The sequence below is a fragment of the Lupinus angustifolius genome, chromosome LG09, assembly GCF_001865875.1.
Source record: "Lupinus angustifolius cultivar Tanjil chromosome LG09, LupAngTanjil_v1.0, whole genome shotgun sequence".
In the NCBI taxonomy this organism is placed as follows: domain Eukaryota; kingdom Viridiplantae; phylum Streptophyta; class Magnoliopsida; order Fabales; family Fabaceae; genus Lupinus; species Lupinus angustifolius.
Genome location: NC_032017.1, coordinates 9,953,276 through 9,980,282, shown reverse-complemented (window position 1 = coordinate 9,980,282; position 27,007 = coordinate 9,953,276). Strand labels below are relative to the sequence as shown.

General features: G+C 33.7%; 4 protein-coding genes across 10 annotated transcripts; 2 read left to right on the top strand and 2 right to left on the bottom strand.

Moving 5' to 3' along the window:
• LOC109356539 (protein mago nashi homolog) lies at window positions 2,874–7,161 on the top strand. The gene is made up of 3 exons (XM_019599905.1): window positions 2,874–3,177; window positions 4,339–4,515; window positions 6,980–7,161. Exons 1-3 carry the CDS (start codon window positions 2,956–2,958, stop codon window positions 7,037–7,039), a joined length of 459 nt encoding a protein of 152 aa, XP_019455450.1. The 5' UTR covers window positions 2,874–2,955; the 3' UTR covers window positions 7,040–7,161.
• Window positions 8,632–16,772, top strand: LOC109356536 (arginine--tRNA ligase, chloroplastic/mitochondrial-like). Of its 3 annotated transcripts, XM_019599899.1 has the most exons (18): window positions 8,632–8,690; window positions 9,228–9,311; window positions 9,433–9,581; window positions 9,711–9,786; window positions 9,887–9,988; window positions 10,571–10,786; window positions 11,306–11,386; window positions 12,029–12,112; window positions 12,292–12,396; window positions 12,719–12,897; window positions 13,145–13,229; window positions 13,663–13,849; window positions 14,029–14,098; window positions 14,922–14,991; window positions 15,359–15,448; window positions 15,772–15,840; window positions 16,095–16,196; window positions 16,458–16,772. In XM_019599899.1, exons 1-18 carry the CDS (start codon window positions 8,646–8,648, stop codon window positions 16,566–16,568), a joined length of 1,905 nt encoding a protein of 634 aa, XP_019455444.1. In that variant the 5' UTR covers window positions 8,632–8,645; the 3' UTR covers window positions 16,569–16,772. The 3 variants fall into 3 exon arrangements, with proteins under 3 accessions (XP_019455444.1, XP_019455446.1, XP_019455445.1); XM_019599901.1 differs by lacking the exons at window positions 8,632–8,690; window positions 9,228–9,311 and having other exon boundaries at window positions 9,474–9,581; window positions 9,739–9,786; window positions 16,458–16,771; XM_019599900.1 differs by lacking the exons at window positions 8,632–8,690; window positions 9,228–9,311 and having other exon boundaries at window positions 9,500–9,581; window positions 9,675–9,786; window positions 16,458–16,771.
• On the bottom strand, window positions 17,399–20,352 carry LOC109357254 (pentatricopeptide repeat-containing protein At1g15510, chloroplastic). Its single transcript, XM_019601076.1, has one exon. It carries the CDS (start codon window positions 20,248–20,250, stop codon window positions 17,611–17,613), a length of 2,640 nt encoding a protein of 879 aa, XP_019456621.1. The 5' UTR covers window positions 20,251–20,352; the 3' UTR covers window positions 17,399–17,610.
• LOC109356032 (late embryogenesis abundant protein 1-like) lies at window positions 25,230–26,642 on the bottom strand. Of its 5 annotated transcripts, none has more exons than XM_019599357.1 (3): window positions 26,502–26,642; window positions 25,641–25,985; window positions 25,230–25,607 (listed from the first exon to the last, which is right to left on the bottom strand). In XM_019599357.1, exons 1-3 carry the CDS (start codon window positions 26,553–26,555, stop codon window positions 25,377–25,379), a joined length of 630 nt encoding a protein of 209 aa, XP_019454902.1. In that variant the 5' UTR covers window positions 26,556–26,642; the 3' UTR covers window positions 25,230–25,376. The 5 variants fall into 5 exon arrangements, with proteins under 5 accessions (XP_019454902.1, XP_019454904.1, XP_019454903.1 ...); XM_019599359.1 differs by having other exon boundaries at window positions 25,674–25,985; XM_019599358.1 differs by having other exon boundaries at window positions 25,230–25,673; window positions 25,740–25,985.

The window sequence follows — 27,007 nt, the reverse complement described above, 5'->3', positions numbered from 1 at the left end:
ATAAAAAAGATGATGGCCTTGGGATTCGTGACACTCGTTCGGTAAATATCTCTCTTTTGGATACATTGAGTTGGAATTTGATTCAGGGGAAAAACAAGCTTTGGTGTAAGGTCCTGAATGATAAATATATTGGGGATTAGTGCATTCTTTATGCCCCGAGTAAGTCTTCTGCCTCTCCTATCTTGAGGGGTATAGTTAAAGCAACCATGAAATTGAGGAATGACTTCAAATTACAGTTAGGATATGGTGATTATCCCCCCTGGTATGATAATTAGTCCAGATTGGGTAAGCTTTGCTAAATGGTGAATTTTGTTAACATTTCAAACACTCAGTTGTAGTTGAAGGACTTATGGAAAGACCTTTTATGGGACTTTAGCATGGTGTACACCATACTTCCAAACCAAGTGAAAGACTTTATTCTTACTATTCATGTGCCAACGTCTTCCAATAATTTCGGCGGTTGGCTTTGGGTTGACAATGCCTCAGGGTGTTACACAACTAATTTAGGTTATTAATGGCTTAAAAGTAATGATGTTATTATTTCTTCTCATAACCAATGGAATTGGCTAGGGAGATTATATGTCGTTGAAAATTTTAAGTTTCTTCTCTAACTCTCTACTCATAATTCTTTGCCTACTAATTCTCTTTGTTTTAGGAGGAAAATGTCAACAACACATAAGGGTGGAAGATGCAACAATTCAAATTGAGGATATTCTCCACGCCTTTAGAAATTGCGATAACTCATCCCTGCTTTGGCACCATCTTGGATTCAACGAGCAAACTTTTTGGACTAACCAATCCTTCATGTCTTGGATGACAAGTCATGCTAGACTCTCCAATGGGCGTCTCTTCTTAGCAGGCATATGGTGGTGTTGGTGATGACATAATAATACAGTCTTTGGAAATTCTACTTTGGACATTTCTTAAGTCTCACAGAATGTCCACCACGATTCCAAGGATTGGTGTGTTATTGATATAATGTCGAATGAGGTATCCCTGTCGAACATCCATTAGTGTCGTTCAGAAGCTGGAAGGGTAAAACTTAAAGTGGATGGTAATTGTAGTCTGCATGATCAAACAATTGAATGGGTGGTGTGATCCACAATCATGATGACATTTGGTTATCCAGATTCAATGAAAACTTTGGAATTATATCTTATATTCTAGCTGAGCTTGTAGCCATTAGATATGCTTTTGAGCTGGCTTGGAAGTTGGGTCATCGTCAAGTTACTTTGGAGAGTGACTACCTTGAAGCAATTCATCTCATTTATGATAAGGTGCAAATTCACATAGATCATATTTCTCGAGTAGTTCATAACATGGGTTGCTTAGGAGGAATTGGAAAGTTCGGTTTCAACATATCTATAGAGAGAGAAATATGATGGCGGATTACATGTGTAAACTTAGTTTGGGCCTTCATGTGGACTTGAGAATCTGAGATTCTCCACCTATAGGAATAAGGATGGCAATAGAGCGAAATGGGCACTAGTAGTGTTTTCCCATATCCATACATGCACTATTTACGGTACCCGCAAGGGGTAGCAGGTATTTGCCGGTACCTAACAGATTTTAAATTTCAGTATATATTTATATTTTTTTATAATAATTAATACATATAATATAATTATTACATTAATAATAAAATTTATAGACATATTAAATCTATCATATATTTCAATCACTAAAATTCCTTATAAAGCAATAAAAAAATAAATAATATATAATTATAAAATAATAATAAAAATGTAATATATATAATTATTTTATTAAAAAATAAATTTATGAATATGCAGGTATCCGTGAGGTGGGTATCATGATATTCGTTCTCACCTATAAGTTATTTTTGTGATACCCATTACAGATATTTTAGCGGGTACCCACATGACATATATTTTTGCCATCCATATAGAGGAGCGATGTCCATCCTATAGATGTATCTTTCTCCTTATGCTGTAGTTTCTTTTTGTTCTCTATTTTTGATGTACCAAAAAAATGGGTAAATTGAAAGGCTATCAAAAAGGCAAAAATGCTCTACAAAACTGAAACTAGGTAGTTATTATGTTGTAAGGATCACACTTAATTCTTATGTATCTTATTAGGTCAAAGCTTCTATTCATAAAAGTTATAAGAAATATTAATGCAACCCGAAAAGGATTTAGGGATATCCTTAGTTATACAAAAAATGTGAAAACTATACGAAAAAAATGAGAAAGAAGAAGAAATAAAAAATCAAGAAAGGACATAGAGCTAGACTGTTGCTCCCGAAGTTTAAAAATATACTAGTAAATTATTCGTGCATACTAAATTGTTTAATCCACGATCTCTCGAGGATCGGGTTGTGACACGAGTAAAAACATCTGATGATAAAAATTAAAAAGATTTGGTTACTTTTGAAAAATAACTTTTAGAAAGTTACTCGAAGTATCTTTTCATAAATTTTTAGGGTTTTAAATAATTTATTTCTCAATTTTACTCTTTAAATTTTCTCAAATTTTCTCAATTAATTTAAACTCAACTAAATTTGAAAACTTTATTTTATAGCATATATATATATATATAAATATTTTTTATGAATAACTTAAATAAGCTTACTATCATAAATAATAATTATTGATAAATTAATTTGGTATAATTGATAAATTAATTATCTAAATGCAAATTAAAAATATAATACCAACAAAGCGTTGATCTATGTGAGATATGCTAAATTTCGGAAAAACTAAAAGAATAATGATTAGATTTATAGAAACAATACTTGTTAAAATAATTGATTAATTTTTTAGTCATAGGTAAGATATACCTTTCGAATTACTAAAAAACCAAAAATATAACATTACAATATGTAACTAATTTTATCTAGTTTTATATTACATATCCTTTTTATTAAAATACTCTTTCCCATAATTGTTCTAACCCTAACCCTAATTGTTGAAAGGGTCGAGGGAGAAGAGAAAAATGGCGAGTGCGGAAGATGAGAATGGAGAATTTTATCTGAGATACTATGTTGGTCACAAAGGGAAATTCGGACATGAATTCTTGGAATTCGAATTCAGATCTGATGGGAAGCTTCGTTACGCTAACAATTCTAATTACAAAAACGATACCATTATTCGCAAAGAAGTTTACCTTACTCCTGCTGTTCTTCGCGAATGCCGTCGTATTATTTCCCAAAGCGAGGTACTATTACTAATAATTTTCGTATATGTCATTTATCGGCTTAATTTACGAGACTCTCATTTAGTGGGATCCGGCCTCCAGAGATTTAAGTAGTCTTGTCTTATCCTTGCAATTGAAGAGACTGTCTCCCGTATTCGAACCCATGACCTTCCGGTTACACACGAGAGACTGTCTCCAGGATTTAAACCAATAACCTCCCGGTCATGTGCCAAACAACCATGCTATTGCGCCAATGTAACCTTAAGGTCATGATTTCAAATTGCGAAATGACGTTTTCATTTATGTGGTAAGGTTGTGTATGTCTATTCTCCGATGAGTCCACTAGGTGGAGCATTGTGCAGTGTGTGGCTATTTTTATTGAAATAATAATTAGAAAAACTAAACCCTTATGCAGCTAGTGTTTTTTTTTTGTTTGAAGATAAGCTAAAAAGAGTTTATTTTTACTAGCTTGAATTAAACTGAAAAGAGTTTACGGGAAAGTTTGAGGTATTTTGTAAGCAATTTTCATATGTTTACTTTCGGAAGTTCTTGTCATAAGCCCACGAGTAACCTCTCCTCCAGTTCTTCAAAATAGCCCGTAAATGACTAAAATGAGGAATGTAAGTAGCATTTCACAATTGAAAAACTTACATATGTTTTATAGTAATAACTATTGAGAAACATTTAAATATAGCATATGTTAGGATAAGCCCAAGTATAGGACTAGAAGCATGCAAAATTGACAAGAACCTTGTTATTCAACAACTTTTTGCAGTCTAAGATTGTGTTTGTTTGGCACATGAATGGAACACAACAGTATGAGATATTTGTTATGTACTCTTTGACTTACCATTTTCAGTGCAATGAAAATGTTATACTTTCTAGTCTCATATCCTGTTTTTGTTCTACTTGTAAAGTACACAAAACATAGAACAATAGAACCCACATGTTTTGTTTTGTCCTGTTTTGACACATCTACTAAATGCTATCTAAGCGCCGCTTCTAGGATTTTTATGCTGCATACAATGAAGGGCTAAACTTGTTATTTGATTTAATGGTGCCGTGTTTGTTCATAAATACAAGACTTGAATAGTTCCTTTGTTGAATATTTCATCCTATTTCTGAATGGCTGTTATCTGTTTTATTCTGCTTTCTCATTAATCGCTGTCTGTCTTTGTTCAGATTATGAAGGAAGACGATAACAACTGGCCAGAACCTGATCGAGTTGGACGACAGGAACTTGAGATTGTCATGGGGAACGAACACATCTCCTTCACAACATCAAAGATTGGATCTCTTATGGATGTTCAAAATAGTGCTGATCCTGAAGGTCTTCGCATCTTTTACTATCTTGTTCAGGTAAGCTCATTCATAAATGCTTTCTATGGATTCTGTTTTTGATAAATCTTTCAGAAGGTATATTACAGTTGCATGAGGAATTCCTAGAATATGATTGTTATTCATATTCCTTTGCTTGACTTTTCTACTTTATAGAAGTTTCATAGGATAGGATGCTTTCACACTTCTATGCTGCTTTCAGTTTATCATTTACATCAAATATTGCTGGAAAAAAGTATAATTCTATGTTAAAGAGATTATCTCCTTTTAATTTTCTATGCATCTTCATTCTCCTTGAAAACAATGGTCCCTTCTAAATTTGTAGCATACAATTGATGGATTGATAACTTCGATGCATCTGAATATTCTATGAGTCTAACATATAACAAGTAAACTGATTTGTTTTTGAGTAACAATCGGTATCCTGTTCACAGTGGTAATAAATATAAAACGGAATTCATTATTGTTTTGCTTTTTTGTCATCATTAACTTTTTAGTTTATCTCTAATTGGAACTGAAAACATTTGACAATGCCAGCTTTCTACATACCTTGTTTTATCCTTATTCTCCGGCTTTCTTAGATTGAAGTATGGCACCTGTTTTTCAGTGGTTCTTGGATTCAGCTACATTATCATGAATTGATCGGTAATGCTGTATTTGGTCATGGCTTGAAGTTTGTTTTTGTCGTAAGATTTTACATGTAGTTGGTTCTAAGTCATCTTTAAAGCAAAGGAAGCCAAACCAAGGTTGTTTCTTTGATGTTTACTTGAAACAGTGGTTTTAGGTTAAATCATGGGCATTATGTAATTTGAAGTTTGTCTCTAACTGTAGAAGCTATGTAAAGCATTAAAATTAAATGGACATACTTGACTTAGAAAAAGGTAAAACAGCCTAGGTATCACTCACATGATTCCTTTGTTATGAACTGTGGGATGAAATTGCATGGCATACTCCAATGAATTATTATTTTCGCAAAATTGAAATAGTTGACTCATTAAAAAGTTAGACTCAAATTTGTAAGTCTTACTAATAGCCCACTCACTATAATCCAAAATAAAAGTTTCTTTGTTGTCCAATCTCAAATTAGTCAACACGCCATTAGCATGCTTGGTTCATCGAAAATGTTTATTAGGACATGGATTCATCATTTAATAAAATGCCCTTCTTATTTGATTTGGCTGTAGCATAATTGAATCATATACCGTAAATACTGTATAATTGTGTTTTGATGCTCTGAGAGTGGTTGCACATTGCTTTATCGTGTTTCTTAAATCCATAAAACTTTGAAATTCTTGTGAACAATGGAGCAAACAATTGTTATCTAGTAGTTCTTGATTGGGAAATTAGATAACCGTAAATCAGTCTGAAATGTTGTATTTGATCATAACATGAAGTTTGGTTTGTGTCATAGGGTATGTGTACTAAGTTTGGATTTATTTGTATGTCAAAGAGAGGATGTTTCTTTGGTGCGAAGTTACTTAAACAATGGTTTTAGGTTAAATCAAAAGATTTATGTTACATTCCATATGAATCCCTCAAGAAAGAGGAGATTGCTACCCACTCTGTAACCCACAATTTGAAAGTCAAAGTACCTTAGTCATTTAGGAGAAATTCTGCGGACTCCATCGGGTGGGGGAATGTTGTTGTTAAAACTATAGGTTAAACTATTTGGAAGAATTTAGTTTCAAATGATATGTTATAGTCATGTCTTACGATCAAATATTATTACATAATTTGATCCATATATCTAGAGGGCAAGCTTGATTGTAAGTTTTTTGCTTAGTGACCATGAGGTCATGAGTTCAAATCCTTGAAATAGCCTCTCCGCTGGTAGGAGTCGGCTGCGTACATCTATTATCCCCAGATCCCACTAAGTAAGAGTTTGTATAGCTATCTTATGCCTAGAGGGAATGTACCAGATCAAGCTAAAGACCAAATGAGAACCAATATTGCTTGAAAATTGAACTGGAATACCTGCCTTGATGAGATCTAGAAAGTAGAAACCTCTAAGTATCACCAATATAGTTCATGTACAAGTTGTATTTTCTTAATTCTTATGCCAAATTAATTAGCACTTGAAAATTCCTTTGTTATTCTGTTTTCTTTGACTTTTTCATCATGCTTTAGAGATAGTGATTCATGTATCCTTCTTGGTATGTTATTATTTTCTTTCACTTGTGTTTTCAAAATTCTGATGTTTTTTTATTGTACTACTAAGCGTATTCCATCACTATTGAGTAAGAAACTAATCATTTTAGGGGTGCGTCGTTGTTCCTCCCAATAAGTATCGCTCCCAGGAATCGAACGCTTAACCTTTTGTTCATTCCAAGGATCTAGTGGAACTTTACACAACTAGACCAATCCCTTGTTGGTTAAAAAATTCTTATGTTTTACTTACATTAATTGTTTTGAAGATTGCCATATTTGTTTTTTGTGCAGATAATGCCTTTGTTTATATTCTTATTATCAATTTATATGCATGCAGGATTTGAAGTGCTTTGTCTTCTCTCTTATTTCACTTCACTTCAAGATCAAGCCTATATAATATGTTTATGGTCTTATTTTTTCAACCTTTGGGGGAATGATTACTTGTTTAAAAACTGCCCTTTTTGTTAATGGAATTTGACATCTGACTCGGTGACAATCTTATGCATTTTTTTGTATGCACTATAAATGTTTGAGAAAGAAATATATGAGCTGATATTGTATGAATTTTAGGGAGCACAATTGTTATTCATTAGTTTGTCATTGGATGAAAAAATTATATTTAAATTAAAAACTAATAATTAACTATTTTTCTCACTAATCACATTTGATGACACAACTTGTAATGTGTACCAAAATTTTATATAATGTAACTGCATTACTATTCATATTTAATTATCATTAACTTTTCTCAAGAGGAACTCAAATCAATGATGATTAATGTAGTGACTATATATAACTTTACACCGATAATATGTAGATATCATATTGTAAATGTTTTTACTAACTAATTTTCCTTAAAAAGTTATTCTATTATATGTTACAGTTTATGTGGTTATTTTAAAAAAAAACATGATATGGTGATAGAACTTATTTTATACCTCCGGGCAAGATGTAAGTTAAGTTAATAAATCCCTACTAAAGGATTTCATTAGTTACAAGGAATAACTCAATTGTTACTCTATCATGTAATAAAAGTAATTTTACCAAGAATGAATATGCAATATACAAAAAGTTTTTAGAAAGGTATCTCCTCATCTCAATGGGTTCTCCTCCATATTTCCATATATTAGAAATGTCATTTATGAAGGCATTTTTGTTCTTGATATTCCTGAGTGTTGATCATTTATATGCCAAAGCACTATCCCAATGATATTATCCCTTTCATCCCAAAAAAATCATTAAAAATAATGACATTTTTAACTTCTATCTTAGATATTATTTGACCCAACTTATTTTCAGCTTCTCTCCTACTTAAAAAAGAAAGGCTGGGCCAAACATCTCAACTCACAAACTCTACTAAAATATTGTGTACCTTTTTTTATGAGAAAAATATAAAAATTAGGAACTTTGAAAAAAAATCTTTTACTATGAGGAGCTTCTTTTGATTTCTCTTTTGATCATCACCATGTAGCTTATGCCATTGCAATAAATATGTGGCTTGATATGCTTAGATAAAAACAGTTAATATATATATATTCAATCAATCATATGAAGTAAACATAAATTGGTATAATTTTTGGGAGAATATATGTGCTCATATCTTTTGCTAATTACTCTATACGTCACTAATTACTCTATATGTCACTAATTGTGATTAATCAAAAAATAATTAAAATTTTAATTTAAATATAATTTTTAAACGATCACAATTCACACTGACTACCATTAAACAAGTTTATTTGACCTTAAAGTAGTTTATAAACTAAAAAAAAAACATGGTGATTGTATATGAGTAAAAAACTAACTCTTTCGGTGTATAACTGTCTCTTCCAATGCCAACAAATATTTTTCACAAAAATTAAACTCTTATCTTTTTGGTAGTATTGGATATCTACAAATCAAGTCCTTGTTCATAAATGTTTTATATATTAACATTGAAAAGTATAAGGTAAATATATTTAATATTAAAATAAGCATACTATAACAATATAGAAGCTTGCTTTATGGGTAGTGCCACCCTTCTTCCTCTTCTTCAACACCTCACCAAGGTTGGGTCGTGGTGCTTACGCGCCTGAGCAAGGTTGAATTTTGATAAAACCCATTACCCTCTCTTCTTCCATTTCCATTCTTAAAGAAAGTCCATGAATTCATGAATTTCCATGTTGGGTTTTAACTAACTTGTTGTTTTATTACCAATAAAGTTTCCTTTTTTGGTTATTACTTTTAAAAGGGTATCTTGTATTATGTGTTACAAAGTAGACAACTTACAAGTTATGAATGTTGTTCTTATGATTATTGTTTCACTTTCTTTCTTGTTGTTTTTTCTCATTCAATATTGCTATTTTTGGTTTAACCAATGGTATTTCGTTAGTCTATGTGTAAGAAACAAATTTTTTTCGGGGTGCGTGATTACCTCTCCCTACAAATGTAATAATAGCTTCGAACCTTTGACATTCTAGTCATCCTATGAATCCAGTAGGACCTTACACAACTGGCTCAACACTTTGTTGGTATTCAATATTGCTCTTGTATCACTAACATGAGACTTTTCTTTGAATGTTATTGTTGTTATTGTAGTAGTATAGACAGATTTGCTTAAGAAGGTTGCATCTAGAAGTTTTGCTGCTTTAACAGTAACTAAGACACAATTCATATCCACCATGTCTGTGGTAAGTTAATTGAGTTTCAATTTGAAGAAGATGAGTTAGTATCAATAGTTAACATCTTAAGTTGATTTTGTTTTTTTATAATAAGATGGTAATGATCTTAGCTTGCATATTTGGATTCCAGGGTAAAGATAATGTTAGCAGCCTCAAAAGGCGATTGGTGCAGCTATTTGAGACATCTCTTAGGAAAACAGTACCTGGCGAGCCAGATTTAGTGCCGATAGTCGATTCCTGCAGCGACAAATCTGGTGGGAAATTCGGTGATTACCAATGGTATGTGAATGTAAAGCTGTAATTGTATTGTGTATTAGCAAAAGATTGCAAGTGTGCATATTTACAAACTAGTTACTTCATGATCCTTTTGAAGTTAACTATAGAGTTTTTTCTCTCTTGGTGGTGAAGTAATAATGCAATGGTTCTATGGTCTAAGATAAAAGGGAAGCACACAGGATTTAAGGGTCCCCAAGCTATTGGACAGGTTTAATGAATTAAGGGTAGTTTTCTTACTTTAGTTTACTTACCTGCTTCTATGCTCTCGGTGTCGAATGATAATAACGAGTATCATTTCGTTTGTGCAGGCCATCATGAAAAATCTTCCTCCATCAGAAATGATGGAATCATGTTCTGTAGCTGATCCAGGATTTGTGAATGTAGTCTTATCGAAGGATTGGATAGCACAGGTTATTGTATTTTATACCTTCTAATTTTAAATTAGAGATAATATAGACCTTGTTCATTGCTGTTGTAGCACCCCAACCATGACATGTGACCTCCAAACCCATGAATATACTGAGCGTGTCACTCTCAAGCTTAAATACCTCTGCAATATTTTATTCCTCTTAAAAGGAGCCTTTGTGATTCAAAGCCATGACTTTAGGGACTAATAGTCATTGTTTACAATGAGTCGTTATTAGTAAGCTACAATAGCTTAGTGCTAGCGACTTATTGAAAACAATGACTATTAGTCACACTGAGGTCATGAGTTCGATACACGAAGTAGCTTAGTGGTAACGACTCATTGAAAACAATGACTATTAGTCCCTGAGGTCATAGGTTTGAGTCACGGAGGCTCCCTTTAGGGGGAATAAAATACTGCAGAAGTATTTAAGCTTGAGGGTGATACGCTCAGTATAGGCCCCAAGGGTTGTATGTCATGGCTGGGGTGTTACAGATGTACTAAAAGTTTAGGGTTTCCCCTTGTTTGGATTGTTGACCTTATTCAACGACTCTGTTAGTACTTAACAGAAAACATCTCAATGCAGATCTTACTGAGGATGCTAATTGATGGTATTGATACATGGGCACCATTACTTCCCCTCAAAACGGCTGTGGTTGATTTTTCCTCACCTAATATAGCAAAGGAAATGCATGTCGGTAACCTGAGATCTACCATTATCGGGGACACATTAGCCCGTATGCTTGAATTTTCGCATGTGGAAGTTCTCCGCCGAAATCATGTTGGCGACTGGGGAACACAGGTAGATCTTAACTTCAGAAGTTCTTTTACTTTTCTGCTATGAAATTGATAATAGTGCATGTGTAGTCTAATGTTAAACGGTTTATCTCATTCCTTGTGACTAAAACTTTGGTATATGCTGTCAAAGCTAGATCATTCATATGCCTCATAACTCTGTGTAGTTCATTTGGAATTTTCATTTAAGTTGACAAGCTTATGTTCATTAGCAATTTAGCATTTAACCGAGACAGCGAATTTGACTGATATAATAAATTGCTTTTCCGAAATATATTACATTCCTCCCAGTTGGATGAAGGTATAATGCATGTTCTCTGCTATTCTTTTTTAGTCTTGTAACCTTAAACAGTTGTTGTCTGAAAATGTTAGTTTCTCTCTACGGAAAATAGTTCTGATTTTGAATTATTTCAACCAGTCACTAAATTACGAAAGCTCATTGAATTGTCACAGGGATATCCATTAGGAAAATTGTCATTTTTGTACCGGTGCCATATGGCTTATTGTCCATGCATTTGTTTTGCAGTTCGGGATGCTGATTGAATTTCTCTTTGAAAAATTTCCAAACCCAGAAGAAGTTAACGAAGCAGCTATCGGAGATCTTCAGGTACGAAAATATATTAAAATGAATTTAGACCGGTTATTCTTATTTATGTGTTTAATCATACATTGTTCTGTTGATATTTCTTCATCCAGATCTGAGAAAGTTTGTCTAAAGTTCATTCACTGCATGCCCATTCTTATTTAATTAATTTCATGCTTGAAAGTAGAAACTATGCATTAGAAGTTATGTCAAAGTTAATTTGATATAAGTGATATTCAACCTAGCTAGGAAATATAAGCCTCTATTTCCACATGTAACACCCCAGCCGTGACATGCGACCCTCCGGGTCCATGAATATACTCAGCATGTAGTGCTGCAAGTAGTTCATTTTTCTCCCGTTTTTCTTTTGTTTGAAATAAGTTCTATCCTTCTATTGTAACTTTTTTAGTTTAAAAAGTTGAGTGAAGTCAGGCATAGCTGTTTGGTTATGTTTGATTGTTAGTTTTTCTCTTTGTCAATAGGCATTGAAGGATAATATTCAGTTTAGTTGTCAGTTTTCAGTTTAGTTTCTCTTTACGGTTTTTGTCACACATTCTTTTGTGGCGTAAATTGTCACTGTATTTTTTATGATGAAGCACTTTTATTTCACTGGAAATGTAAATTATTATGTTTGATTCTGAAACCGATGAGCTGGTGCATTTCTAGGCATTCTATAAGGCCTCAAAATTGAGATTTGATGGTGATGCTGAATTTAAGCAGAGGGCACAACAGGCTGTGGTCCGGCTGCAGGTAGATTATACCCAAAGATTTTTCCCGTTTGTCTATTCCTGAGGAGGTAAGGCTGCGTACATCTGCCCTCCCCAGACTCCACTAAGTGGGAGCCTCGTACACTGGGCCGCCCTTTCTATTCCTGAGATCTTCAAAATTTTGTTTTAAAGTTTATGCACTAATTCTGATTTTGTTTTCAGGGTGGAGAAGACAGGTATCACAAGGCATGGAAACAAATCTGTGAAATTAGTAGGACTGAATTCTGCCGGGTCTATGAACGCCTAGGAATTAAATTGGAGGAAAAGGTAAAGGTTTTATTTTCCTTTGTTATCAATTCTGGTCGGTAACTATGATGTCTACTTTTCGTATCTCCAAGATGGATTTTCGAACTTATACCCCCCACATGCATTATATATGAACACTAAGATTGCTTGACTTTAGCATTTCCAGTGAAGATTATTAATGTTGCTGATGAAAGCACAATGTTTATGAGATGACTATCATTCATGTCATTACGTGCATATGATATATCGAAATTATGTTCCAGTGATTACAGTTTTTTATACTTAAAATCAGTATTTCTGACATTTTTTACACTGTACTGAGTGATACTATATTTGGTCACAGGGAGAGAGCTTCTATAATCCATATATCCCTAAGGTTTTGGAAGAAGTAGACAGTAAAGGACTGATTGAAGAAAGCGAAGGTGCTCGTGTGATATTTGTTGACGGTGTAAATATACCACTTATTGTCATGAAGAGCGATGGTGGCTACAACTATGCTTCAACTGATCTAGTGGCACTCTGGTAACTTTCCTTTTATAATTTTTCATTTTTGAAAATCCTGCTAGAGTTGCTGGCTCTCGTGAGCGATTAAATCTATTGTTATGTCAAGATTTGCTTATTTCGGATATCTATTTACCCCGCCTTTGATATGAAATTTCGGATACCTAGTTCTACTTGTCCACTTTTTTTACTTTTTGAACTAAACAGGAAATAAATTGACCGAGGAAAACATACTGTTTTTGTTATCTGTGCTACTTGAGCCATGTAGGTATCGGCTAAACGAAGAAAAAGCCGAGTGGATTATATATGTTACAGATTTTGGGCAGCAGCAACACTTTGATATGTTTTTTAAGGTATATCTCAAGTGATAATCTTCATGGTATCGTATGGTTACTTCATTTTATTATCCAAAGTACCCTTTCTACATGTTTTTTCCAGTTGCATGTTGTCCTTGTTTATTGACTTGTCTGGAAGGTAAATAGTTGCGGTCTTCAACCACAATTGCAGTTTTGGCAGTCTCCGGAACCACATTTTTCTGCAGTTATCCGAAATGCAGTGATTGCAACTATATTTTAGAACCTTGTTTGTTCGTGTTTTGCAGATCACGTCCCTAAATAATTATTTTCTCTCAATTTTTCATTTCTCTGTTGTATTGAGTTATCAATCATTTCATATAACTTTCAATATCAATAAAAAGAAAAGTCGTTGATCATGACACATTGCTAGTCTACTGCCAATATTCTAACGAGTTAAAATGTCCGACATCCACTTCGATTTTCATTTCAGGTCGCCAGGCGTGTAGGTTGGCTACCAACTGATGATAGTTTGTATCCAAAAGCAACTCATGTAGGTTTTGGTCTTGTTCTTGGGGAAGATGGAAAACGATTTAGGACTCGCAACACCGATGTTGTTCGATTAGTTGATTTACTTGATGAAGCCAAGAGTCGCAGTAAAACTGCTGTTCTCGAACGTGGTAAGTACCAGTTGCCTAGTGTGATCAATATGTCTTCCTTATCTGCATGCAAGCATTCATAAGTCATAACATTAAGTTTGTGCTTTATTAAAATCTATGAATGCACGTTCCTATTTTAATCCCATTTACGGAGACTTTAGGCTCCAGACTGTTAACCTCCATATCCTATGTTCTTCTAGACGCTGCTAAAGATTGGCCCGAGGAGGAGGTTGAGAAAACGGCACAGGCAGTTGGTTATGGTGCTGTTAAGTAAGCTCCTTTCGCTCAGGAAACTTCATATTTTTATGTGGAAATGAACATTCTGTCAAGTGATACTATGTTTTAGTTTCCTTATTTGTAGCCATATTTTCTTGTATTAATGTGGAGACAAAATATTGTACTGGCTAGAAAATTCTTGTTGACTGAATATTTAACATTGTTGTATATTATGCACTTTAAATTTTGAGCTAATGCATGAAATTCTCTTTTTTAAAAGAAATATCCTAATCCTTTTTTATCTGTAGAAACACGCAAAGTTATGTTAATATATACTAATTTTCACTTTGAAGTTTTTTATTATATGTGTTATATGCTAACTGATAAATAGAATAAATCACAAGAAAAGTAAAGCATGTGGGTTGCTAGGTTGTTGCCTTTTTTTTGTTGTGATTTTTCCTGCTAAATGTCCAACCTATCATAGAGATTCGACAAAGTTTTACGTTGGCTGTCGACTGCCTAACACAATCTTCACCTTTTATCCAGGCTTAGGACCAGCTAAGCTATGTATAGCATGAAGCATACATATGCATGTTGTTTGTTTTATCGATGGACTTGATTTATGATAGAGCATCATGATGCTGTTTGATCCATGTAGCTGCATCCACCTAGTGGAATAGACTTGGTTGTTATCGTAAATGCCCAACCTGATGTTTTATTTCTGTTCCACACTTAGGAAGATTGGTTTTTCTAACTTATGGTTCTCCTTATGGTTTTGCCTTGACTTGACAAAACATTTATCTTATGCCTAAGATAGGAATGCTAAATGACTAGGCTTTGTATCCCCTTATGTTCTGTATTTAATCTGTGTTTATAGGTATGCTGACTTGAAGAACAACAGATTATCAAATTACACATTCAATTTTGATCAGATGCTGAATGATAAGGTGCTATATACAAATTTGGAGTGTATACTAGTTGTAGGAAAGAAGCTAGTAGATTTAAAGGCCATTCCTTATAGACCATGTCACTTTCCCCCTGACAAAGTTGGAACAACACCTGTTATCCCGAAGTTTGTACCACTCGTTTCTCATTGGTCAGAAAAGTAAAACATGAATTAAATATATATTAACTTTATACTTTTTGATCAATGAAAATGAAAGGATACATGAAGTAGTACACATCTTGGGAAAGAATATATGATCCCTTATGAAACTTGTGTTAGCGATTGTTAAACTCTTTTTCATACGTAACAAAATTTACTGATTTGAAGTTATTTATGTCTTACCTTTCTAAGCTTGTTGTGAAACACAGGGCAATACTGCTGTTTATTTGCTCTATGCACATGCTAGAATCTGTTCCATTATCAGGAAATCTGGTAAAGACATAGAAGAATTAAAGAAAGTAAGTTATTTTTCTTCCCGGGTTAATGGCTTACTAGTTTATTAGAAGGGGCGACACATTGTACGAGGCTCCCACTTAACAAGATCGAGTAAGGATAGTTATACGCGGCCTTACCCCTGCAAGCAGGGACATTGTTTCCATGATTTGAACCTGTAACCTGTTGACAACTAAGCAACATCCTTACTGTTGCGCCGACGTTCACCTTCATGACTTACCAGTTTATTGAATGTTTTATATTTTGAACTTGTTTTATCGTAAAAAACTAATATTTCATATAATCATTTTTGTATAATATGTTTATGTTTATCAACATATTGTGACAGAATGGGAAAATAGTGTTGGATCATGAAGGTGAACGTGCATTGGGGCTTCATTTGGTACAATTTTCTGAGGTAGGGCACATGAATAATGAAGAACATATATACTGTTTTTGAGTTCCAGACCTTTCCTGCATATAATAAATAATTCAAAACATACTTCCACCCATGTTCGATTCCCAGCTGGTGCAAATAACTTATAACATGATTTATGATGGAACATTATGACGTTCGATCCATATATCAGACTCCACCTAGTAAGAAAAAAGGCTTGGTTTGTTGTTGTTATACTTGCGCTCATATATGTTTTGTAACTTTTTACTTTTCAGGTTGTTGAGGAGGCTTGCACCAATTTATTGCCCAACACTTTGTGTGATTACCTCTATAATTTGTCAGATATCTTCACCAAAAAGTTTTATTCTAATTGTCAGGTATACTATTAAAACCTTAACTACTTATGCATGCGCCCGTGTGTGCACACGCTTATGTGTGCTTGATGCTATACGTAGTCAGTTCTAGGTCCAGTTAAAAGGTGAATGTTGTGTTAAATAGTCTACAGCCAATGTAAAATTTTATCGAATCGCTGTGATATGGATCAACGATTTTATTGGCCCTTTGTATTCATAGCGACGAGGCATGCAAAATGTTTTGATTCAAGCTATGATCTAATTCCAGGTTGTTGCCCTGGGCAGGTTATTGGGTCATCTGAGGAAACTAGTAGACTGTTGCTGTGTGAAGCAACTGCAACTGTGATGAGAAAATGCTTTTATCTCCTTGGAATTGAACCTGTTTACAAGATATGACCCCATTTGAATAAAGAGGACTAAAATGTAATTTTTTGCAACTGACATTTTCTTTTTAGTACACTAGTGTAGGAAACTCTCACAATCATTTGTTCTGCCAATTTTAGTTATTTGCATTTTAGTGTGAAAAAAAGGTAAGAATAGTGAATGCTGAATAACAACTTTACTGATAAGGTCCAATGAAATTTGTTTAGATGCTATATATTTGGTTCATCCTTCGTTGGTTTACAAAGATAACTTGATATATTAACCATAAGACACTAATATTTTGCGAAACATACCATTCAGATAATTTATATATTAACAATATCATTGAAAGATTGATCAAGATGAGCAAATAATATAAGTATGTAAGCCTTTCAATTCAATTGGAACATCTCACATATACCAATAATTTTTTTGATAAACACACAACATTATCATTATTATGGTATATAATCAAACACAAATCAATTAACACCACAAAAAGTGGTTAGATCAAATTGATCTTGTTGGCTTTCTTTACTGTAATAATAGTTAAGGAAATCAAAGTGATCATAAGGCTTAAATAGTAGAGGGTGTTCTTAATCATCACTATGTGAACCATGCCTGAAAATAATTTACTTTTAAAACATAACAAGGACCAACATTACTAGACAAGCTTTATTAGAGACATAAATTACAGGTACAAAAAAGGAGCGGCCTAATGCATGACACTCTCACTTAGTAGGGTTTGGGGAGGGTAGATGTACGCAACCTTACCCCACAATCGGAGAGACTGTTTTAAAGATTTGAACTTATGACCCTCTAAATTACAGGTACAAAAGTTTAAACCAAAATGCAGTATTTTCTCAAGAGATCAACCAAACCAATCCAAACTGATATATATAACATTTTGTTCAAAACTGATACAACCCAAATAGCAAGACAACAAATAACCTATGACCACAAGCAACAGATGAAACACATACTGTTCTTTTTCTGTATAGCATGCTAGGTATGGGTTGTAATTTCTAACATTCTAACTTTTTAATATGATGCTACATATCTTACAGTTTTCTTGCTAAACAGACCGATTCAAATAACCTTCGTCCATGCAAGAACAGATGCCTCCCTTGAAATGGTGAAAATGTTCAGTATCCCTTACCGAAATCTCTCTGCGAACTTCCTTCGAAATGAACTTGACAGTGTTGTGACAACTTTGGCACATATACAGATTCTTTGTCACCCAAATAGGCGTCCCGGGGGCAGTATTAAGAAGACCAAAGGCAATGGCCTGTCTCTCACTGTGTCCACAAAATATATCGGCCTTAGAAGCTTCCATTATGTCCATATCATCACTCTCCGGCCCTCCAATGCCATCTTCCTTCATCTTCTCATAAAATCGCTCCAAAACTGCATTCAGTTCCTTTATTTGAGGGTGAAGGTTATCATCACTGAGAAAAGCATGAACTGTGCCTTTTACTTCTACCCAGCTGCATCCCGGATCAACTATTAGCCCATTCTGCCTCATCATTTTTCTTACTTCGGCAACTTTGTCCCATTTATGGATATCAGCATATAGATTAGAAAGAAGAATGTAATATCCAACACTTGTTGTGTCATCTCGAAAGATATTCTCTGCAGCAAGTTCCCCAAGCTCAATATGATGGTGAATCCTGCAGGCATTTAATAAAGCTCCCCAAACTGCTGGATCTGGTTTCATCGGCATGTTCTGTATGAATTCATAAGCATCCTCCAATTTCCCAGCACGACCCAGTAAATCGACCACACATGCATAATGCTTCAGATTAGGTGTAATGGAGTATTTATATTTCATGTTGTTAAAAAAGTCTAAGCCTTCTGCTACCATACCGGATCTGCTGCAAGCACATAATATGGAGATGAATGTGATCTGATCGGGATAAATATTTGACTCTAGCATTTTCTGAAAAAGCTCAATAGCAAGCGCTCCTTTCCCACGCTCGGCATATCCTGTTAGCAAAATGTTCCACGCGGCAACATTTTGATCACCTGAGAAAAATTGTTTCCATGCATATTCCATTCTTCCACACCTTACATACATGTCCAAAATTGCATTCGGCATAAAGCCATCAAGACTTACTCCAGTTCTCAACGCATAGGCATGGATCTCTTTTCCACATGTCATAGCTCCTATTCTACCACATGCAGATAAGACGGAAACTAGAGTAACCGAGTTTGGCTTTAGTTGAAGCATCATCTCCCTGAAAGACAACAAAGCTTCAAAACTCCGGTTATTGATCCTAAGACCAAAGATGATAGATGCCCAAGATATGATATTCTTGTTGGAAGTAGAGTGGAAAACTTCTAACGCCTTGTCAATGCGTTTACACTTAGTATACATGTCAATGAGGGTGTTTGCGACCATAACATCGGAGATAAGCCCTCTCTGTTTGGCGATCTCGTGAAGGTCCGTCCCCATATCTAAACGGCCTAAACAAGAACAAGCACCTAGTACACTTGCTATGGTGATTTCATCGGGCATGACACCTTCCACTTCCATCATTTTATACGTCTCCAACGCTTTCTGAGGCAGTGAACTATTCTCATAACCTGATATCATTGCAGTCCATGACACCACATCTCTGTTTTCAGTTCTAGAGAAAACCTTTTCAGCTTCATCGATAAGTCCAACTGATGAATACATCTGAATCAATGAATTATATACAGAAGGTTCTCTCCAAAACTCAGTCCTGAGAACATAACCATGAATCTCCTTGCCTAGTTTCTTATCACCCAGAGTCTCACATGCCGTAATCACACTCGTCATGGTCATCAAATCTGGATCAACGGGACATTCAAGCATCATAAAAAACAATCTCAGTCCCTCTAAACACTTTCCATTTTCAAAATACCCAGAAATCATGGCATTCCAAGAAATCCTATCCCTATAAGGCATTTTATCAAACACCAACCTAGCAGTATCAACATACCCGCATTTCACATACATTGTTATCAATGCATTAACCACATCAACATCAGATTCATACCCATATCTTAGAACATGCACATGAACTTCTCTTCCCCTCAAAAAATCAGACATGCCACCACAAGTCCTCAAAACACAAGGAAAAGTATAAACATCAGGCCTCACACTAATCCACAACATTCTATGATAAAGATTCAAAGCCTCATCAAAAAATCCAGCTTTAGCATACCCACCAATCAAAACATTCCAAGAAAACAAGTTTCTCTCTTCCATTTTACCAAACACATACCATGCATCAATCAAATTCCCAAACCTCACAAACATGCTCAAAAGAACATTCCCAAGTTGAAGAGTCAAAAGGGTCATAGAATTTGAAATAAAAGAGTAAACTTGAGACCCTTCTTTCCTTGCCCTCTTCCACTCACATAACCTTAATAAAGCAATATAAGCATCTTCATGAACCAAAATTTGATGGGTTTGCATTGAATTTAAGTAACTCATTGCACTTTCTAGGTTCCCAACAAGGCATAGTTGACAAATATCAGAATTTGGGTTTTGGCTAGTAATGGGGTTATTGGTAACAGAATTTGAAACCAAAGCTTGTGTGCATTTTCTGAAATGGGGTTGGGATTGAAGTGCTTGAAAGTTATGGGAAAAAGTGAAAGTTTTGACCTTTGAATTGGTTGAAGTTGGAAGAATAAGATTGGTGTCATTTTTGGAATGAATTTGAGAGAATTTAGGAAAGGAAGCCATTGAAGTTTATGGAGCATGAAGTTTAAAGGTAAAGATGAAGGTAGTGAGAGAATTAGAGGACGGTAGAGAGAGAGAACAAGTCTTCTATCTTATCTACAACATTTGTGTCCGATGATGGAATCACCTGTTTCAAATTGTGTCCCATTTTATGTCCTACGCTAATCAAAATATAATTTTTTTGTTTTTTTTATTCATACGCCAAAATATGTTAGACTTATGACAGAAAATAAGACATAATTGACGACATATGATACTCACATTTATGTCTTTAGTAAGGATATGTACTACATTTAACTATTTTTTATCCGTTAAATCTTTTATGTAAATTTACTGATTTTTTTTAATGAAGAAGGGTATTTTTTCTCCATTATTTTTGTTATAATACTTATACTTAACGATCTAATTAGTAACCTTATTTTTGGTTTACACTAAAAAGTCTAATTAGATTTTATGTCTCTTAAATTATAGCTCAAATTCATCAAAAGGGAGTTGTGAATCATGGCGGGTCGATCCGGATAATAATGGGAGTGAGCTTTTAATACAAAATTGAAAATATAAAAAAAATTAATTTTGTTAAATATTGTATTATGCTGAAAAGTATTTCTGCTAAGGTATCTTCCTTTTAGCTTGTCGTATAGTATTTGCTTTCATTTTGCCTTATGGTGTTTCCTTTTACACATTTGGTCATGCATTGTTTGCTTTCATCTTTATATTTCATATTATTTTATTCACTATTATTTCCTTTGTTCTCATTTTGTCCTACAATGTTTGAAATTCATATAAAAATAACACTAAAAATTAGGTTTGATAACTTGTTGTATTGAAAAAATATTGCCTACATTGAGAAGGGAAAAGCCAAAGAGTGGAGGAATTAGTGCTCAGTAGATAAGAAAATATATGGTTAACCAATCAACTAAACTATCCAGATTCTTATTCATATACCAAATTTTTTATAATGATCCGAATGAGAACAAGTAAGTCAGACTCGGCCCAAATTTATTGTGGTATGATGAAATGAGACTAAAAAACGCAATTTAAGTAAAACGCTTGAAATTCAATACCGATGCCCTATACCTTTTCGGACTTTGGCGAACTGATCCAATATACCCGACCCATTTTGATATGTCTAGATCTTAACCCACTAGATCAACATTATTCAATTAGTAAACCTAATTTAAAAATAACAAGTTGGCAAAGAAAAGATTGTCCTTTTTGATGTTTTATATTTTATTGTTTATTTAATATACGAAAATCGGGTTATGTAATTTGTTAAGAAAAAAGTATATATTAAATTTATAGTTTTGATTACATTATTTTTCAGTGTGTATATATTTAGAAGCAATTCATAATATCAATTAACAAATTTAAACTCAAATTAAGATTTTTTATAAACAAATGTATTTTTTTACCAAATAATGGTAAGTAATTAGTGTTAGGGAAACTCTATAAAAACACCCTAAACTTAATGTCTTTTACAATTAATTATTATGAACTATTTTTTCTTCTTAATTAGCTCTTAAATTTTAATTATTGATAAAGTTGGTCCATGCATAAAAATAAAATTGAAATTAATAGCAACAAATTTTTTTATCATGAATTTCATTTTATATTCGACTATTAGATTGTTATATTTAATTTCATTTTATATATACATACCAATACTATTGCACTAGTCATTTTCAACTCTCAATTTTACTTATTATATTCTTCTCAATTTTTTTTTTATATTTTGATGTTGAACCTCTAGATATCAACTCTAAAAACATACATTGATGCATTGTTACAACATGAAGTTTGATTGTAATGATTTCCTTCTTGACCTACTAATAATTTAACAATATATTTGTAGAGGGATCAATTTCACCAACCGATAAAGTTTAAGATGCAATTATGAAGAATAACAAGTGTCGCTTACAAATATTAAAGTTTTAACTTAATATAATACATAGAAATCTAATGAAGCTTTATATCACTAGGTCAACACCTTATTAATATACCTAATTTAAAAATGACAAGTTGTCAACAAAAATAAAAAGATGTTCATTTTTCATGTTGTATATTTTATTATTTATTTAATATACTAAAATATATATATATATATATATATATATATATATATAAAAGCCCTTAATAATATCCATTAACAATTTTAAACTCAAACTGTTGTTCAATATGAGGTTTATGTCTTTTAACCCAGGATCATTAAGAATATGATGGGTTTGATATAGAACTTAATAAAAAAGAATATACAATATAAAGTGTAAAAAAAAAAATAAACAAAATTCTGATTAAAATTCACTAATTAAATAAAATGATCCAAACCATTCACTATTTAATAGTTTAATTTGTACACTTTTAAACAAAATACACTTATGAGGAAATACCTAATAAAAAAATATTACTAATAACAAAGCAGCACCACTCACTCTTAGCTCCTTCACTATCCAAACTCAGAAACCTCTTAACCAACCTAACAACAAGTTCAACATCTAAAAGTGTTCCACAAATGTGTCTAAAAGATGGCATACCAAACTCTTTCGATGAAATATGGTCTAACGAGTGTTGATTCAAGTGGTACATGCTTGATTTCCCTTAAGCAAGGTTTCGAGTTCGAATCTTGTAGATGAAAAAATTACATGCTGAGAGAGTTAGCCCCATATACCTGTAGATGTTCCCTGCTCGGACATGATTGCCTCTAGTGCGAGGATACCTGTGGGAAACCAAAAAAATGAAGCATGGTCTAGCTACCATGAAATCCTCTTCTCAAGCTCTTCTTTATAAGTTCCATCAACACCAAATCAACTGTTATTCAAGTGTGAAGTCTCACATTGGATAAACGGGGAGGAGTGAAAAAGTTTATAAGTATAAAAAACTTGAGGTTTTGGTTCAAGATGTAGTATCTCTCTTGTGACTCTTCACACCCCACACCCTAGTAGAAATGGAACCCATGGATCTCTCCGGTGGCCGAAGGCTCCCCGATCGCAGTCTGATTGAAGAAGTGATATTAAAGTCAATGGTTCGGCTAGGACATGATAGACTTAATGGGAAGCGGATGGAAAGTTCAAGTGTTAAGTTTCACATTGGATATGCAAGAAGGAGTGAAAGAACTTATAGGTATAAAAGACTCATGAAACTAATGCGAGGTTCCGTGATTGCTCCGATACCAACCATATTGGCTTTTCTTAGATGCCTTAGAAGGAAGTTGCATGGGATTGAATCCTTCTCTGGGGGAAGAACTTCTACTAAGGTTTTTTTACAAAGAACCTTTTCTTCATCCATGAAGATGTGAGACTCTTAGGTGATTCTTCAAATTGTGTAAGACCCTTTTCAGCAGTGTCATTAGCAGACAAATCATGGAGCATTTTTGAGGCATAGTGTGTGATTATGGAGCCAATCAAATCGGCGCGAACGCCTTTCGCCTTGATTCCTGATAGGGTCTTGACAAAGTAATCAATGTCCAAAATGCATGCATCATCAAACCAACATTCAGAAGAGAATTGAGAGTAATGAGAAGGAGATTTTGCAGGGAAATTATTGGTATTGCATTCTTGGTTTTAAGTTTGATTCTTCATTTTGGTGAAAAGTTCAAGTAGAGTAGCAGAAGGGTAATTATTTGTTTATGATTCTATGGTAGTTTTCTTAGCCATATGTTGCATTATAAACTGTAGAGTGTTGAAAAATATAAGATATATTCTTGAGCTTTGAACTTGTTGTGGCAAGTAGATTTTGTTAAGAAGTTATAGGTATGAACAAAGATGATAGATAAGGCATGTTGAGCCTTTAGATGAGAAGGACTACACATACATTTACATTTTATTTCATTATATTCCTAGTAGACAAAGCAAATTGTTCATATTCTCTTATGCACTATATGAGGAACAAAATTAATTACTACACCCTTATGCCTAAAATTGACTTGAATAAGACTTCTTTGTTCTCTCTCAATCTCTCTATTTATAAATATTGCTAGTGTATTGCATAAGTGTTTAGATCTATTTGGATTTTGGTCCATTTACATGTTCAGAAATATACACTTGCAAGGAATCCATTTGGGGTAAGAAAAGGAAGGAGGAACTTGTTTGTTTTGGTTATAGAGCATGCTTGTGTTTAGTGTTTTAAATTGTAGATGCAATCATGGTTATGATTATTGTAATTGTGCTCATTGGAACCGTTGAGTTGCGGATAATATAGATTTACAAAAAAAATCCAATAAGGATAAGAAAAAGAAGCAAGAACTTGTTTGTTTTGGTTATAAGGCGATGACTATGTTACAGTAGGGTCATAGTTTTAAATTGCACGGTTATGATTGTAGTCATGATCGTGGTTATTGTAATTGTAGTACAACTACTGTGATATGGATTACGACCGCTGCAGTATGAATTATTTTTTAATTAAAAAATATTTGAATTGTATGTAGTCTATGTGGCATCATGGGAACTCAAATGTGGTCCGATGCGGTTGCGAAATTTAATTCTCCAACTTAATCGAGAAAATCAACAATTCAAATAACCTTTAACAATAGTCATTTCCTTGAATAATTAACATAGTGACTTCCAATAAACTTGAATATATCTTGATTAAACAACTAATTATTTATAAAAAGTAGATTTACTAGATCATATTTTTTGGTACTGTTAATATATCCTCTTTGTATGAGTAAATAATAAATCATTTTTGGAGTATTTGACTACCCCTCCTAACAAGTGTCGCTCCCAAAAATCAAACTTTTGACATTTTAGTCATTATTAAAATCTAGTAGAACCTTACACCATTAGAACAATGTCTTGTTAGTCCACTAAATAATATTAGAATTAGTATTTGAATATTTGAAATAATTGCATTGCTTGGATTGCAAGTATGCTGAATACACCTCTTATGAATGCACATCAGAAAAACACAAACACCAAAGTATGAAAATTGAATTGTATGACCAAAAGAAAGTTATGACATTGCAACATAGTTATCAATAGAAAGTAAAGTACACACAAGATAATAATAATAGTAAAACTCCATTCCCTCCACCATTTATATATAAAATGGAGGGTCACAACTTATTGAAAAAAGCATATTGTTTGAACCATATTCAAGAAACACAGTCTACATATTCATTGAAAGAAAGACATTGACTAATAATCTCTAGGGTTGTGGTTAGGGTAGTGGTCCTTATCCTCATCATTTTGTCCTATTCCAAGGGTATTTTTCACAGCCTCAGTAGCACCTTGGGCCACACCCATCACCTTTTCCCCTGCTTGTTGAAGGAACCCACTTGTGTTGTCCTTTCCAGCTTGGGCTGATTCCTTTGTGGACTGACCCATTTGTGAGGCCCTATCTCTAGCTGCACCACTATTCTCTTGGGTCTTGTCCTTTGCAGCTTGGGCACTTTCTTGGGCCTTGTCCTTTGCAGCTTGGGCACTTTCTTGGGCCTTGTCCTTTGCAGCTTGGGCACTTTCTTGGGCCTTGTCCTTTGCAGCTTGGGCACTTTCTTGGGCCTTGTCCTTTGCAGCTTGGGTTGTTTGCTGGGTTTTGTCCTTTGCAGCTTGGGCTGATTCCTTTAAGGACTGGCCCAGCCCAGAGGCCACTCCTCTAGTTGCACCAGCACCTTCTTGGGTCTTCTCCTTTGTTGCTTGGGTTGTTTGTTGGGCCTTGTCCTTTGCAGCTTGGGCTGTTTGTTGGGCCTTGTCCTTTGCAGCTTGGGCCTTCTCACCTAGATTGGCCAACATCTGGTTGGTCTTTTCCTGATCAAACAATACAATGATCCTCTCTATTAATAAAGTGGCAATTGCATATTTCTTCATTTATTTTAATGACAAAAATGTAATTTTATTGTAATTAAAAGGATAATGCATTATTGAAAATTATATTTTCTCTTGTATTTTTGAAGTATTTATCTCTTAATTAACCTCTTTATGAAAGAGAACATTTTATAATGATAGAAAAAACACATGTATCAATAAGAACAGATTGTATTTTCAAGAGAAACTAATGGTTAAAGTAGGTGTGAGAATTTGTCTCAACAAAACTAAACTCATGAAATGAACATTTTTACTTCTACAATTGAATTCAACATCTAATATAGAGTTAGATATGCTAAAAACATACACTTTATACTTATTAATTAGATGAAATATTAGCATAATTAAAATTTGCATAAATCATAATGATGGGTCATGCATGCATAAGGTTGCATGAAAATTTAAAAATTAAATAAAATGTAAGAAGTAAAATAAATAATATTTGCTAGTTGTTACTACCTCAGTTCGTCCTTTGGTCTCACCAATCTTATAACTCTGATCTTGTGATGCCATTTTTCTTCTACACAAGTTGTAGTAATTGATTCCACTAACTATAACAGAAACTTTCTATTTTGGGATATTGATATTACTTTTTTGTTTGTGACTAGGTTTGAATTGCAATGCATGTTCTATTTATGATATTTCATGGGATATGTATGATGAGCACGTGTCCAACTTCTTGACACGTGTAACACACGTGGCATTGTATGGCAATGGTATTAATTTAGTATCGTGTTTGGAAATTGTGATGGATTTGGAGCCTATAGAATTTTGCCAAGTTGTACTTGGTTGGATGATGATAATCATAATATAATGATAGTAGGACAGTTGTGATTTATGAGAAAGAAATAGTGATGATAAGAAAAACCTGGAATTATGGGTACTGACGAGTAAAATCTATAAGAATATGGGTAGGAGTTATAAACGGATTCTCAGAGTTTTAAAATCAAGTTCTTCGAACTATT

Bases quoted from the DNA above. Each gene is read 5' to 3' on its own strand.
- LOC109356536 (XM_019599899.1), top strand. From the start codon at position 8,646: ATGGGTAGTGCCACCCTTCTTCCTCTTCTTCAACACCTCACCAAG. The intron at 8,691-9,227 runs GTTGGGTCGTGG...GTAGTAGTATAG, and splicing joins TTCTTCAACACCTCACCAAG to ACAGATTTGCTTAAGAAGGT. The intron at 9,582-9,710 runs GTATGTGAATGT...TTGGTGGTGAAG, and splicing joins AAATTCGGTGATTACCAATG to TAATAATGCAATGGTTCTAT.
- LOC109356539 (XM_019599905.1), top strand. From the start codon at position 2,956: ATGGCGAGTGCGGAAGATGAGAATGGAGAATTTTATCTGAGATACTAT. The intron at 3,178-4,338 runs GTACTATTACTA...GTCTTTGTTCAG, and splicing joins GTATTATTTCCCAAAGCGAG to ATTATGAAGGAAGACGATAA. The intron at 4,516-6,979 runs GTAAGCTCATTC...ATATGCATGCAG, and splicing joins TCTTTTACTATCTTGTTCAG to GATTTGAAGTGCTTTGTCTT.
- LOC109357254 (XM_019601076.1), bottom strand. From the start codon at position 20,250: ATGGCTTCCTTTCCTAAATTCTCTCAAATTCATTCCAAAAATGACACC.
- LOC109356032 (XM_019599355.1), bottom strand. From the start codon at position 26,555: ATGGCATCACAAGATCAGAGTTATAAGATTGGTGAGACCAAAGGACGA. The intron at 25,986-26,501 runs GTAGTAACAACT...TTGTTTGATCAG, and splicing joins AGACCAAAGGACGAACTGAG to GAAAAGACCAACCAGATGTT.